Genomic DNA, 15,790 nt, shown 5'->3' on the forward strand with positions numbered 1-15,790 from the left:
TAGTAGTATGATAGGTGTTGTTTTACAGAGTCAGTCATAGTAGTGTGATAGGTGTTGTTTTACAGGGTCGGCCATAGTAGTATGATAGGTGTTGTTTTACAGGGTCAGTCATAGTAGTATGATAGGTGTTGTTTTACAGGGTCAGTCATAGTAGTATGATAGGTGTTGTTTTACAGGGTCAGTCATAGTAGTATGATAGGTGTTGTTTTACAGGGTCGGCCATAGTAGTATGATAGGTGTTGTTTTACAGGGTCAGTCATAGTAGTATGATAGGTGTTGTTTTACAGGGTCGGCCATAGTAGTATGATAGGTGTTGTTTTACAGGGTCAGCCATAGTAGTATGATAGGTGTTGTTTTACAGGGTCAGCCATATTAGTATGATAGGTGTTGTTTTACAGGGTCGGCCATAGTAGTATGATAGGTGTTGTTTTACAGGGTCAGTCATAGTAGTATGATAGGTGTTGTTTTACAGGGTCGGCCATAGTAGTATGATAGGTGTTGTTTTACAGGGTTGGTCATAGTAGTATGATAGGTGTTGTTTTACAGGGTCGGCCATAGTAGTATGATAGGTGTTGTTTTACAGGGTCGGCCATAGTAGTATGATAGGTGTTGTTTTACAGGGTCAGTCATAGTAGTATGATAGGTGTTGTTTTACAGGGTCAGTCATAGTAGTATGATAGGTGTTGTGCTACAGGGTCGGCCATAGTAGTATGATAGGTGTTGTTTTACAGAGTCAGTCATAGTAGTGTGATAGGTGTTGTTTTACAGGGTCGGCCATAGTAGTATGATAGGTGTTGTTTTACAGGGTCAGTCATAGTAGCATTGTTTTGAAATATCTGTATGTGTAATGTTTACTGTTCATTTTATAATAATATTATCTACCTCACTTGCTTTGGCAATGTTAACACATGTTTCCCATGCCAATAAAGCCCCTTGAATTGAATTGAATTGAATTGGTGCACCAACAGCAAATTAGGGATAAGTGTCTTGCTCAAGGGCACATCGACAGATTTTTCACCTTGTCACCTCAAATATTCCAAACCAGCATCCTTTCGGTGACCAAGCGGTAAGAGACGCATGACACATGTAATGACGGTACAGCCTTTGTAACAGTGTGACACTGAACGAACGCTAATTCAACATGTGTTTTTACCAGTGGGGTTTACAGTGACTCACAAGACCGTACACTTGGTTCATCAACGGCTTCTCTCTCCCAACAACAAAGAAAATAAAACCAACGTGCGTCGTAAGGACATGGTGAGGTCATAGTAGAGCAGGGTACTGACTGCTGTAGGTGATGTTGAATCCTCTTCCGGACATGGAGTGGTCAGCCTGGAACTCCAGCTGGAGTATGTTACTGTTGGAGGTGAAGTGAGACGGCACCTCGGCTCCCGAGTACCTCCCCAGGATGGACGAGCCCGTCTGGTACGACCACATCGTGTGGAAACGTTATTTAAAGGGGGGGGGGGGGGGGGGGGCATTTAAACAACACAACACTATTCAAAGAAATGATACACTTAAACAACACAACATTTTTGGTGAAACAAGAAAATGAAAGAACTAACCACAAACCAAGAGGAAATAAGCGTTCAGCTAAAATAAACCTAAAGTCCCAGAAAGGCTGTATGAAACCACTAACATAAAGCTAGGAAGATTTCAGGCTAAGCTAAAACGGTGGGTTTTTAAGAGTGATTTAAAAACCTCCATGATGCCCTTCCCCTTTTACTAGCTACTCAATCAATTATCAATCAATCAATCCATTACCTAGTCTCAATCAATCAATTACCTGGTCTCAATCAATCTATTACCTGGTCTCAATCAATCCATTACCTGGTCTCAATTAATCCATTACCTGGTCTCAATCAATCCATTACATAGTCTCCATCAATCCATTACCTGGTCTCAATCAATCTATTACCTGGTCTCAATCAATCCATTACCTGGTCTCAATTAATCCATTACCTGGTCTCAATCAATCCATTACCTAGTCTCAATCAATCCATTACCTGGTCTCAATCAATCCATTACCTGGTCTCAATCAATCCATTACCTGGTCTCAATCAATCCATTACCTGGTCTCAATCAATCCATTACCTGGTCTCCGTCCTTCACGGTGAGGAAGTCGTATGGAGGCTCCAGGTCAAAGTCGTTGAAGGCCAGGTGGATCCGGCTGCCTGGTTCAGAGATGATGATCCACACACAGTTCAGGTTGTTCCCATAGCCCTCTGGGTAGTCAGGGGACAGCACAGTGCCCACGGCCGCCGTGAAGTTGGAGAAACATGGGACTGTGGGAGTAGGAAAAAGGAGTGGGTTAGGTGTAGAAATGTTTATGTTTGCATATTCATATGTTCATTAAGGTATTCCACCGAGGCAGCATGGGAGGGTTTTCCTAACAGGTCTACTCTGTAAACCTGAAAAGTGTAATAATGTATTTCCTTACTTATTGTAATAAAAAACATATTCCACAGAATGACTGTGCTTTTTAACATGGAATTTCAAACAATGAACATACTCTCCATACTCTGCAAGTCCAGATACTCACATATGCAAATGGGGATGTTAGCAGACCATTGGTTGTTGTTCTGACAGGTGATCATCCTCTCTCCAATCAGCTCAAAGCCAAACTGGCACTCGAACCGCAGCACGTTCCCGTTCAGAAACCCACTGCCCTCCTGGAAGCCATACAGAGGTGTGCCTGGATCCCCACAACTCTCCTTATCAATCTCTGTCAGAGAAAGAGACAGGGATGAGTCAAATGTTAGTATTTTATCTGTTTGATACTGATAGTATCTGTCTCAAAGGGTCTCTGGTGCTGGGCCAGGTCTGGGATGGTCCTGGGATGGAGGTAGGCTGGTCCTGGGCCAGGTATGGGATGGAGAAGGTCTGGTCCTGGGCCAGGTCTGGGATGGAGAAGGTCTGGTCCTGGGATGGAGGTAGGCTAGTCCTGGGCCAGGTCTGGGATGGAGAAGGTCTGGTCCTGGGCCAGGTCTAGGATGGAGGTAGTCTGGTCCTGGGCCAGGTCTGGGATGGAGGTAGTCTGGTCCTGGGCCAGGTCTGGAATGGAGAAGGTCTGGTCCTGGGCAAGGTCTGGGATGGAGGTAGTCTGGTCCTGGGCCAGGTCTGGGATGGAGGTAGTCTGGTCCTGGGCCAGGTCTGGAATGGAGAAGGTCTGGTCCTGGGCCAGGTCTGGGATGGAGGTAGTCTGGTCCTGGGCCAGGTCTGGGATGGAGGTAGTCTGGTCCTGGGTCAGGTCTGGGATGGAGGAGGTCTGGTCCTGGGCCAGGTCTGGGATGGAGGTAGTCTGGTGCTGGGCCAGGTCTGGGATGGAGGTGGTCTGGTGCTGGGACAGGTCTGGGATGGAGGTAGGCTGGTGCTGGGCCAGGTCTGGGATGGAGAAGATCTGGTCCTGGGCCAGGTCTGGGATGGAGGTAGTCTGGTCCTGGGCCAGGTCTGGGTTGGAGGTGGTCTGGTGCTGGGACAGGTCTGGGATAGAGGTAGGCTGGTGCTGGGCCAGGTCTGGGATGGAGAAGGTCTGGTCCTGGGCCAGGTCTGGGATGGAGCAGGTCTGGTCCTGGGACCGGTCTGGGATGGAGGTAGTCTGGTCCGGGGCCAGGTCTGGGATGGAGCAGGTCTGGTCCTGGGCCCGGTCTGGGATGGAGAAGGTCTGGTCCTGGGCCCGGTCTGGGATGGAGAAGGTCTGGTCCTGGGCCAGGTCTGGGATGGAGGTAGCCTGGTCCTGGGCCAGGTCTGGGATGGAGCAGGTCTGGTCCTGGGCCCGGTCTGGGATGGAGAAGGTCTGGTCCTGGGCCAGGTCTAGGATGGAGGTAGTCTGGTGATGGTCCAGGTCTGGGATGGAATGGGTCTGGTCCTGGGCCAGGTCTGGGATGGAGAAGGTCTGGTCCTGGGCCAGGTCTAGGATGGAGGTAGTCTGGTGATGGTCCAGGTCTGGGATGGAATGGGTCTGGTCCTGGGCCAGGTCTGGGATGGAGAAGGTCTGGTCCTGGGCTAGGTCTGGGATGGGATGGAGAAGGTCTGGTGCTGGGCCAGGTTTGGGATGCAAGTAGTCTGGTGCTGGGCCAGGTCTGGGATGGAGGTAGTCTGGTCCTGGGACAGATCTGGGATGGAGAAGGTCTGGTCCTGGGTCAGGTCTGGGATGGAGGTAGTCTGGTCCTGGGCCAGGTCTGGGATGGAGGTAGTCTGGTCCTGGGCCAGGTCTGGGATGGAGGTAGTCTGGTCCTGGGACAGATCTGGGATGGAGGTAGTCTGGTCCTGGGACAGATCTGGGATGGAGAAGGTCTGGTCCTGGGTCTGGTCTGGGATGGAGGTAGTCTGGTCCTGGGCCAGGTCTGGGATGGTCTGGTCCTGGGATGGAGGTAGGCTGGTCCTGGGCCAGGTCTGGGATGGAGGTAGTCTGGTGCTGGGCCAGGTCTGGGATGGAGAAGGTCTGGTCCAGGGCCAGGTCTGGGATGGAGAAGGTCTGGTCCTGGGCCAGGTCTGGGATGCAGGTAGTCTGGCCCTGGGTCAGGTTTAGGATGGATAGGTGCTGGGGATAGGCGCTGGGATCGGTGCTGGGGCCGGTGCTGGGGATAAGGGCTGGGGATAGGGGCTGGGGATATGTGCTGGGGATAGGGGCTGGGGATAGGGGGATAGGTGCTGGGGTCGGTGCTGGCGACGGTGCTGGGGATAGGGGCTGGGGACGGTGCTGGGGATAGGGGTTGGGGATAGGGGCTGGGGATAGGGGTTGGGGATAGGGGTTGGGGATAGGGGCTGGGGATAGGGGCTGGGGACGGTGCTGGGGTCGGTGCTGGGGATAGGCGCTGGGGATAGGGCCTGGGGATAGGGTCTGGGGATAGGCCCTGGGGATAGGCGCTGGGGATAGGTGCTGGGGATAGGGGCTGGGGACGGTGCTGGGGATAGGTGCTGGGGATAGGGGCTGGGGACGGTGCTGGGGAGAGTTCCTGGGGAGGGGTGCTGGGGCTAGGTGCAGGGGCTAGGGCATGGGGATAAGTGCTGGAGATAGGGGCTGGGGATAGGCGCTGGGGATAGGGGCTGGGGATAGGGGCTGGGGATAAGGGCTGGGGATAGGGGCTGGGGATAGGGGCTAGGGGCTAGGGGCTGGGGATAGGTGCTGGGGATAGGTGCTGGGATAGGGGCTGGGGGCTAGGGTCTGGGGGCTAGGTCTGGGACAGGCATGGGCTAAGGTCGGTTGATAGTGTCTGTATCTCAACATGTTATCGTTATCAGCACAGAGGAGGACTGTATACTGTGTCTAGGGTTAAAGAGTTTGATAGTGTTTGTATCTCAACATGTTATCGTTATCAGCACAGAGGAGGACTGTATACTGTGTCTAGGGTTAAATAGTTTGATAGTGTTTGTACCTTTATAGTTGATCTTGAAGCCGATTGATCCCACGCTCTCATCAGACTGAAGGTGCAGCCACATTTGATGGGACATGCTGACAATAAGGTCAGGCACGAAGCTACCTGTCAAGCTGCAGATAAGAGCACAATACAACCAATGGCCCGTCACAATACTGCCCTTCAGCCAATCAGATCGGTTGTAATCGTAAATAAGAATCTGTTCTTAATTGACTTATCTGTCCAAATAAAGGTTAAATACAAAAACAGAAATAAGAGACAGGGTTATCTTAAAAGCTATTTACCTTTTTTATACAACCAGGCATGTAAGAGAAACTTGATGATAAGTCATTATTGTAAACAACAAACATGTTTATTAGTTAGAGTTAAATAAAAAAATATATAACAACGTGGAATGTAGGTGGACTTAATTGAACCATCAAACAACACATATGTAAATTAGTTATAGAGTTAATATTAACATTTTAAAAACAACGTGGAATGTAGGTGGACTTAATTGAACCATCAAACAACACATATGTAAATTAGTTATAGAGTTAATATTAACATTTTAAAAACAACGTGGAATGTAGGTGGACTTAATTGAACCATCAAACAACACATATGTAAATTAGTTATAGAGTTAATATTAACATTTTAAAACAACGTGGAATGTAAGTGGACTTAATTGAACCATCAAACAACACATATGTAAATTAGTTATAGAGTTAATATTAACATTTTAAAACAACGTGGAATGTAAGTGGACTTAATTGAACCCTCGAACAACACATATGTTAATTAGTTATAGAGTTAATATTACCATTTTAAAAACAACGTGGAATGTAAGTGGACTTAATTGAACCATCAAACAACACATATGTTAATTAGTTATAGAGTTAATATTAACATTTTAAAAACAACGTGGAATGTAAGTGGACTTAATTGAACCATCAAACAACAGACATGTTTATTTAAGTGTAATCTCACAGCTAGATGTGGTTGTGGGATCCGAGGATAATTCAAGTATAATACCTACACTTGTATTATAGTTCTTGAGTCTCCAACTTGCCCTCCGTCTCCGATGGTTAATGAGTCATAGCCGATCTCCATGTCAAACTCCTCAAAGTTGACCTGGATAACCTGTTGGAAGTAAACCCATTTACAACATATACTGACAACGTATTTTCCACTCATGTATATTATATTTATATTATAATATGATATGATATACATATATTTATATTATTATATTATATACACATCATTATTCATTGGACAACAAAATCATGAACGCATCGCTTTATTTAACTTTTTTAGACAGCAGAAATAAACAATGTTTTCATTTGATTGGCTGTACAATAGGACGTGGTATCTGGTAAAACGACAGCTAATCCACCGCTGACAGAAAGCTTTAGAGGAGATAACAGAAGCACAATCCCACCCAGCTACTGCACTGTATGCACTGCTATTACATCATCAAGTCACAGTATGTGACCGGAGAATCGTTCGACATTTACCTCACATCACGTTCATAAACAGACGTACTAGCAGCTGCTGATTCGCATCAAACACACCTTTGGGAGAGTGTTCGGAATCATATTCATTCAAGTCATTTTCTGATGTTTACTAAATATCCGCCCACATCGCTTTTCGGTTCACAATGAGTGAAAGACAATTCGACGGCACAACAAAGAAACCAAATGAATCCTAACAAGTCCTGTCAAACGGATGCATTTCGTCAAGTAGAGTGTGTGTTGTCTCTCACCAAAAGCAAGGCCCTGAATTGTTCGCACCAGAAGCACTGCAAATGGTCTTCAGGGAGGACTTTATAGATTGCTAATGGCATGGATTTGACAATCCCCCTCAGAACACAAATCAAATACTGAGAAGCAATCATGCAAAGATGCAATTTGAGATGAACTTATTGACTGAAATAATGAATTGCCTCTCTGTCTTCCCTTTTTATGAATCTTCTGGTCACAGTCACCTACGATGCATCCCAATTAGCATCCTATTTTCAATATAGTGCACAACTTCTGACCAGAGCCATATGGGCCCTGATGAAATGTAATGCACTATGTAGGGAATACAGTGCCTTGCGAAAGTATTCGGCCCCCTTGAACTTTGTGACCTTTTGCCACATTTCAGGCTTCAAACATAAAGATATAAAACTGTATTTTTTTGTGAAGAATCAACAACAAGTGGGACACAATCATGAAGTGGAACGACATTTATTGGATATTTCAAACTTTTTTAACAAATCAAAAACTGAAGAATTGGGCGTGCAAAATTATTCAGCCCCCTTAAGTTAATACTTTGTAGCGCCACCTTTTGCTGCGATTACAGCTGTAAGTCGCTTGGGGTATGTCTCTATCAGTTTTGCACATCGAGAGACTGACATTTTTTCCCATTCCCCCTTGCAAAACAGCTCGAGCTCAGTGAGGTTGGATGGAGAGGATTTGTGAACAGCAGTTTTCAGTTCTTTCCACAGATCCTCGATTGGATTCAGGTCTGGACTTTGACTTGGCCATTCTAACACCTGGATATGTTTATTTTTGAACCATTCCATTGTAGATTTTGCTTTATGTTTTGGATCATTGTCTTGTTGGAAGACAAATCTCCGTCCCAGTCTCAGGTCTTTTGCAGACTCCATCAGGTTTTCTTCCAGAATGGTCCTGTTTTTGGCTCCATCCATCTTCCCATCAATTTTAACGATCTTCCCTGTCCCTGCTGAAGAAAAGCAGGCCCAAACCATGATGCTGCCACCACCATGTTTGACAGTGGGGATGGTGTGTTCAGGGTGATGAGCTGTGTTGCTTTTACGCCAAACATAACGTTTTGCATTGTTGCCAAAAAGTTCAATTTTGGTTTCATCTGACCAGAGCACCTTCTTCCACATGTTTGGTGTGTCTCCCAGGTGGCTTGTGGCAAACTTTAAACAACACTTTTTATGGATATCTTTAAGAAATGGCTTTCTTCTTGCCACTCTTCCATAAAGGCCAGATTTGTGCAATATACGATTGATTGTTGTCCTATGGACAGAGTCTCCCACCTCAGCTGTAGATCTCTGCAGTTCATCCAGAGTGATCATGGGCCTCTTGGCTGCATCTCTGATCAGTCTTCTCCTTGTATGAGCTGAAAGTTTAGAGGGACGGCCAGGTCTTGGTAGATTTGCAGTGGTCTGATACTCCTTCCATTTCAATATTATCGCTTGCACAGTGCTCCTTGGGATGCTTAAAACTTGGGAAATCTTTTTGTATCCAAATCCGGCTTTAAACTTCTTCACAACAGTATCTCGGACCTGCCTGGTGTGTTCCTTGTTCTTCATGATGCTCTCTGCGCTTTTAACGGACCTCTGAGACTATCACAGTGCAGGTGCATTCATACGGAGACTTGATTACACACAGGTGGATTGTATTTATCATCATTAGTAATTTAGGTCAACATTGGATCATTCAGAGATCCTCACTGAACTTCTGGAGAGAGTTTGCTGCACTGAAAGTAAAGGGGCTGAATAATTTTGCACGCCCAATTTTTCAGTTTTTGATTTGTTAAAAAAGTTTGAAATATCCAATAAATGTCGTTCCACTTCATGATTGTGTCCCACTTGTTGTTGATTCTTCACAAAAAAATACAGTTTTATATCTTTATGTTTGAAACCTGAAATGTGGCAAAAGGTCGCAAAGTTCAAGGGGGCCGAATACTTTCGCAAGGCACTGTAGGTTGCTATTTGGGATGCATCGTAGCTGACCGTGACCGAGCTACTCTCCTCCCTTTATTTAACCATACACACAACCAAATATAACATGGTACATGCAGGGAAGCTTTTAACATATAACATGACACATGCAGGGAAGCTTTTAACATATAACATGACACATGCAGGGAAGCTTTTAACATATAACATGACACATGCAGGGAAGCTTTTAACATATAACATGACACATGCAGGGAAGCTTTTAACATATAACATGACACATGCAGGGAAGCTTTTAACATATAACATGACACATGCAGGGAAGCTTTTAACATATAACATGACACATGCAGGGAAGCTTTTAACATATAACATGACACATGCAGGGAAGCTTTTAACATATAACATGACACATGCAGGGGGGCTTTTAACATATAACGAGACACATGCAGGGGAGCTTTTAACATATAACGAGACACATGCAGGGAAGCTTTTAACATAGAACATGACACATGCAGGGAAGCTTTTAACATATAACGAGACACATGCAGGGGGGCTTTTAACATATAACGAGACACATGCAGGGAAGCTTTTAACATATAACGAGACACATGCAGGGAAGCTTTTAACATATAACATGACACATGCAGGGGGGCTTTTAACATATAACGGGACACATGCAGGGAAGCTTTTAACATATAACGAGACACATGCAGGGAGGCTTTTAACATATAACGAGACACATGCAGGGAAGCTTTTAACATATAACGAGACACATGCAGGGAAGCTTAATGTGAATGAAGAAAAAGGTTGTGTATTTCTACCTCGTCCACACGGAGCTCAGATTAAAGCTTTAAAAATGCCACGCGTGTCACATTCCTGTCGAATGCCAACAGCGAAACATGACGGCAACATGCTTCTGTTGTTCTCTAGGACCTTGTAGTGTCTGTGCTTTGGGGACAGGACAGCGCAGCGTCCCACAGTGTACTCTATTCTTTATATAGTGCACTTTACCAAATGGCCACTGGTCAAACGTAGTGCACTAAATAGGGAAAATGGGGCCTTTTGTGATGCGGCCTATGCCTGCAGTGTGTTGAATTAGCAATGCAGGAACAGTGCATAATTATCCTAATGACGTTAGGTAACGTTAGCTAACACATGGTAATGTGAAGCGTAGATAATGACTTCAATGTCAATGAGAGACATGGGAGAATCTAGGAGAGACTAGGAGAGACTAGAAGATCATAGGAGAGACTATGAGAGACTGGGAGAAACTAGGAGAGACTAGGAGAGACTAGGAGATCATAGGAGAGACTAGGAGAGACTGGGAGAAACTAGGAAAGACTGGGAGAGCATAGGAGAGACTAGGAGAGTCTAGGAGAGCATAGGAGAGACTAGGAGAGACTGGGAAAGACCGGGAGAGGCCAGGAGAGACTAGGAGAGACTAGGAGAGACTAGGAGAGACTGGGAGAGCATAGGAGAGACTGGGAGAGACTAGGAGTGACTAGGAGAGACTGGGAGAGCATAGGAGAGACTAGGAGAGTCTAGGAGAGCATAGGAGAGACTAGGAGAGACTGGGAAAGACCGGGAGAGGCCAGGAGAGACTAGGAGAGACTAGGAGAGACTAGGAGAGACTGGGAGAGCATAGGAGAGACTGGGAGAGACTAGGAGTGACTAGGAGAGACTAGGAGAGCATAGGAGAGACTAGGAGAGCCTAGGAGAGACTAGGAGAGGCTAGGAGTGAGCTGACAGGTAAAGGCCTAAGTATATAAACCATACCTTATTGGGGTTACTAGCAGTGATAATCCACACACAGTGGGAATTACTCTCGTACTGGATGGGGAAATTGGGAGAGGTGAACGTCCCCGATGGACCCTGGAGTGTCGATCCGCACGTTTTCACTGAAACAAGAGACAGGAGTGAGATGTTTAAATGAGAGACTAGAATATGTCTTGTTTAGTCAATGTTTCGCGGCTCTTTAACTGAAACAAGACTCAATCACTCAAAGACTCAATCATGGACACTCTTACTGACAGTTGTGGCTGCTTTGTGTGATGTATTGTTGTCTCTACCTTCTTGCCCTTTGTGGTGTTGTCTGTGCCCAATAATGTTTGTACCATGTTTTGTGCTGCTACCATGTTGTGTTGCTACCATGTTGTTGTCATGTTGTGTTGCTACCATGCTGTGTTGTCATGTTGTGTTGCTACCATGCTGTGTTGTCATGTGTTGCTACCATGCTGTGTTGTCATGTTGTGTTGCTACCATGCTGTGTTGTCATGTGTTGCTACCATGCTGTGTTGTCATGTTGTGTTGCTACCATGTTGTTGTCATGTTGTGTTGCTACCATGCTGTGTTGTCATGTGTTGCTGCCATGCTGTGTTGTCATGTGTTGCTACCATGCTGTGTTGTCATGTGTTGCTGCCATGATGTGTTGTCATGTTGTGTTGCTACCATGTTGTGTTGTCATGTGTTGCTACCATGCTGTGTTGTCATGTGTTGCTGCCATGCTGTGTTGTCATGTGTTGCTACCATGCTGTGTTGTCATGTGTTGCTGCCATGATGTGTTGTCATGTTGTGTTGCTACCATGCTGTGTTGGCATGTGTTGCTACCATGATGTGTTGTCATGTGTTGTTGCCATGCTGTGTTGTCATGTGTTGCTACCATGCTGTGTTGTCATGTGTTGCTACCATGCTGTGTTGTCATGTGTTGCTACCATGCTGTGTTGTTGACTTGGGTCTCTCTTTATGTAGTGTTGTGGTGTCTCTCTTTATGTAGAGTTGTGTTGTCTCTCTTGTGTGTGTTTTTGTCCTATATTTTATTTACTTTATTTTTTATCCCCCGTCCCCGCGGGAGGCCTTTTGCCTTTTGGTAGGCCGTCATTGTAAATAAGAATTTGTTCTTAACTGTCGAGTTAAATAAAGGTTCAATAAAAAATTGAAAAATAAAAAAAGTGAGAGACTAGGAGAGCATTGGAGAGTGAGATGTTTAAATGGGATACTAGAATATGTCATGTTTAGTCAATGTCCTGCAGCTCTTTAACTGAAACAAGAGACAGGAGTGAGATGTTTAAATGGGATACTAGAATATGTCATGTTTAGTCAATCTCCTGCAGCTCTTTAACTGAAACAAGAGACAGGAGAGTGAGATGTTTAAACGGGATACTAGATTATGTCATGTTCAGTCAATATCCTGCAGCTCTTTAACTGAAACAAGAGACAGGAGAGTGAGATGTTTAAATGCAGAGAGGGAATAATACCTTGCTGGTGTAATATTCTCTGCTATCGTACAATATTAAACAGAGGTAAAGGTTTGACCATTAGAATCTGCATATATCCACAGGCCCTGGTTTAATCAAAGCAGTTGTCTATATTAGATGAACCCGGAAGAGGGCCTCACCTTTACAGACAGGTCTGTGGTCGCTCCAGGCAGCGTGTATCTATATTAGATGTACCAGGAAGAGGGCCTCACCTTTACAGACTGGTCTGTGGTCGCTCCAGGCAGCGTGTATCTATATTAGATGTACCAGGCTGAGGGCCTCACCTTTACAGACAGGTCTGTGGTCGCTCCAGGCAGCGTGAATCTATATTAGATGTACCAGGAAGAGGGCCTCACCTTTACAGACTGGTCTGTGGTCGCTCCAGGCAGCGTGTATCTATATTAGATGTACCAGGAAGAGGGCCTCACCTTTACAGACAGGTCTGTGGTCGCTCCAGGCAGCGTGTATCTATATTAGATGTACCAGGAAGAGGGCCTCACCTTTACAGACAGGTCTGTGGTCGCTCCAGGCAGCGTGTATCTATATTAGATGTACCAGGAAGAGGGCCTCACCTTTACAGACAGGTCTGAGGTTGCTCCAGGCAGCGTGTATCTATATTAGATGTACCAGGAAGAGGGCCTCACCTTTACAGACAGGTCTGTGGTCGCTCCAGGCAGCGTGTATCTATATTAGATGTACCAGGAAGAGGGCCTCACCTTTACAGACAGGTCTGTGGTCGCTCCAGGCAGCGTGTATCTATATTAGATGTACCAGGAAGAGGGCCTCACCTTTACAGACAGGTCTGTGGTCGCTCCAGGCAGCGTGTATCTATATTAGATGTACCAGGAAGAGGGCCTCACCTTTACAGACAGGTCTGTGGTCGCTCCAGGCAGCGTGTATCTATATTAGATGTACCAGGAAGAGGGCCTCACCTTTACAGACAGGTCTGTGGTCGCTCCAGGCAGCGAACACCTCAGCCACCCTCTGACAGGTGATGGTTTTGGAGCCCTGCAGCACATGGTCCTCATCACAGGTAAACTGAGCCGTCGCTCCAATGCTTGAACACATAACAACACATTCATGTAATAAAGGGAAGTCTTTAGAAGAAAAAGGTTGAGAGGAGTTCCACCCACACAGTCTAGCTCCACCCACACAGTCTAGCTCCACCCACACAGTCTAGCTCCACCCACACAGTCTAGCTACACCCACACAGTCTAGCTCCACCCACGCAGTCTAGCTCCACCCACACAGTCTAGCTCCACCCACGCAGTCTAGCCCCACCCACACAGTCAACTCCACCCACACAGTCTAATATAATAAGAAGCTTTAGGATCATTTGGAATATGGACTAAGGACATTATGGACAGATGGACTAAGGACATATTATGGACAGATGGACTGAGGACATATTATGGACAGATGGACTGAGGACATATTATGGACAGATGGACTGAGGACATATTATGGACAGATGGACAGAGGACATATTATGGACAGATGGACTGAGGACATATTATGGACAGATGGACAGAGGACATATTATGGACAGATGGACAGAGGACATATTATGGACAGATGGACTAAGGACATATTATGGACAGATGGACTGAGGACATATTATGGACAGATGGACTGAGGACATATTATGGACAGATGGACTGAGGACATATTATGGACAGATGGACTGAGGACATATTATGGACAGATGGACTGAGGACATATTATGGACAGATGGACAGAGGACATATTATGGACAGATGGACTAAGGACATATTATGGACAGATGGACTGAGGACATATTATGGACAGATGGACTGAGGACATATATTATGGACAGATGGACTGAGGACATACTATGGACAGATGGACTGAGGACATATTATGGACAGATGGACTGTGGACATACTATGGACAGATGGACTGAGGACATACTATGGACAGATGGACTGAGGACATATTATGGACAGATGGACTGAGGACATATTATGGGCAGATGGACTGAGGACATATTGTAGACAGATGGACTGAGGACATATTATGGACAGATGGACTGAGGACATATTATGGACAGATGGACTGAGGCCATACTATGGACAGATGTGCTGAGGACATATTATGGACAGATGGACTGAGGACATATTATGGACAGATGACCTGAGGACATATTATGGACAGATGGACTGAGGACATATTATGGACAGATGGACTGAGGCCATATTATGGACAGATGTGCTGAGGACATATTATGGACAGATGGACTGAGGACATATTATGGACAGATGGACTGAGGACATATTATGGACAGATGGACTGAGGACATATTATGGACAGATGGACTGAGGACATATTATGGACAGATAGACTGAGGACATATTATGGACAGATGGACTGAGGACATATTATGGACAGATGGACTGAGGACATATTATGGACAGATGGACTGAGGACATATTATGGACAGATGGACTGAGGCCATATTATGGACAGATGGACTGAGGACATATTATGGACAGATAGACTGAGGACATATTATGGACAGATGGACTGAGGACATATTATGGACAGAGGGACTGAGGACATTATGGACAGATGGACTGAGGACATATTATGGACAGATGGACTGAGGACATATTATGGACAGATGGACTGAGGACATATTATGGACAGATGGACTGAGGACATATTATGGACAGATGGACTGAGGACATATTATGGACAGATGGACTGAGGACATTTATGGACAGATGGACTGAGGACATATTATGGACAGATGGACTGAGGACATATTATGGACAGATGGACTGAGGACATATTATAGACAGATGGACTGAGGACATATTATGGACAGATGGACTGGGGACATATTATTCACAGATATACTGAGGACATATTATGGACAGATGGACTGAAGACCTATTATGGACAGATGGACTGAGGACATATTATGGACTGAGGACATACTATGGACAGATATACTGAGGACATATTATGGACAGATGGACTGAGGACATATTATGGACTGAGGACATACTATGGACAGATGGACTGAGGACATATTATGGACAGATGGACTGAGGACATATTATGGACAGATGGACTGAGGACATATTATGGACAGATGGACTGAGGACATATTATGGACAGATGGACTGAGGCCAGATTATGGACAGATGGACTGAGGCCAGATTATGGACAGATGGACTGAGGACATATTATGGACAGATGGACTGAAGCCATAACTGCAATTTAAAATATCTAGTTTTGTCTCTTATTTACCAGGGTCTGTAGTCTAGAGGATGCATTATATTCCAACTGACTCCATGGCTGATCATCAGAGGGCATCATATTCTCCATACAGTGAACTACTTCTGACCAGGGCCCATTTAGAACAAAGGCCTAGGTGAGGTAGGTTTGACCATGGCCCATTTAGAACACAGGCCCATGTGAGGTAGGACTGACCAGGGCCCATTTAGGAC

General features: G+C 45.5%; 1 protein-coding gene across 1 annotated transcript in view; it reads right to left on the reverse strand.

Annotated features, from left to right (window-relative positions):
* The window catches only part of LOC139405583 (CUB and sushi domain-containing protein 3-like), a 493,337-nt gene that overhangs the window by 378,806 nt on the left and 98,741 nt on the right, over window positions 1–15,790 (reverse strand). Inside the window, exons 7-13 of the mRNA XM_071147995.1 lie at window positions 13,247–13,371; window positions 10,837–10,958; window positions 6,397–6,500; window positions 5,379–5,491; window positions 2,543–2,725; window positions 2,095–2,285; window positions 1,287–1,422 (exon numbers count right to left, since the gene is read on the reverse strand). Coding sequence (XP_071004096.1) covers window positions 1,287–1,422; window positions 2,095–2,285; window positions 2,543–2,725; window positions 5,379–5,491; window positions 6,397–6,500; window positions 10,837–10,958; window positions 13,247–13,371 — 974 coding nt within the window. The remainder of the gene's footprint in view (window positions 1–1,286; window positions 1,423–2,094; window positions 2,286–2,542; window positions 2,726–5,378; window positions 5,492–6,396; window positions 6,501–10,836; window positions 10,959–13,246; window positions 13,372–15,790) is intronic.

The sequence above is a fragment of the Oncorhynchus clarkii genome, chromosome 3 (genome assembly GCF_045791955.1).
Source record: "Oncorhynchus clarkii lewisi isolate Uvic-CL-2024 chromosome 3, UVic_Ocla_1.0, whole genome shotgun sequence".
Classification (NCBI taxonomy): Eukaryota; Metazoa; Chordata; class Actinopteri; order Salmoniformes; family Salmonidae; genus Oncorhynchus; species Oncorhynchus clarkii.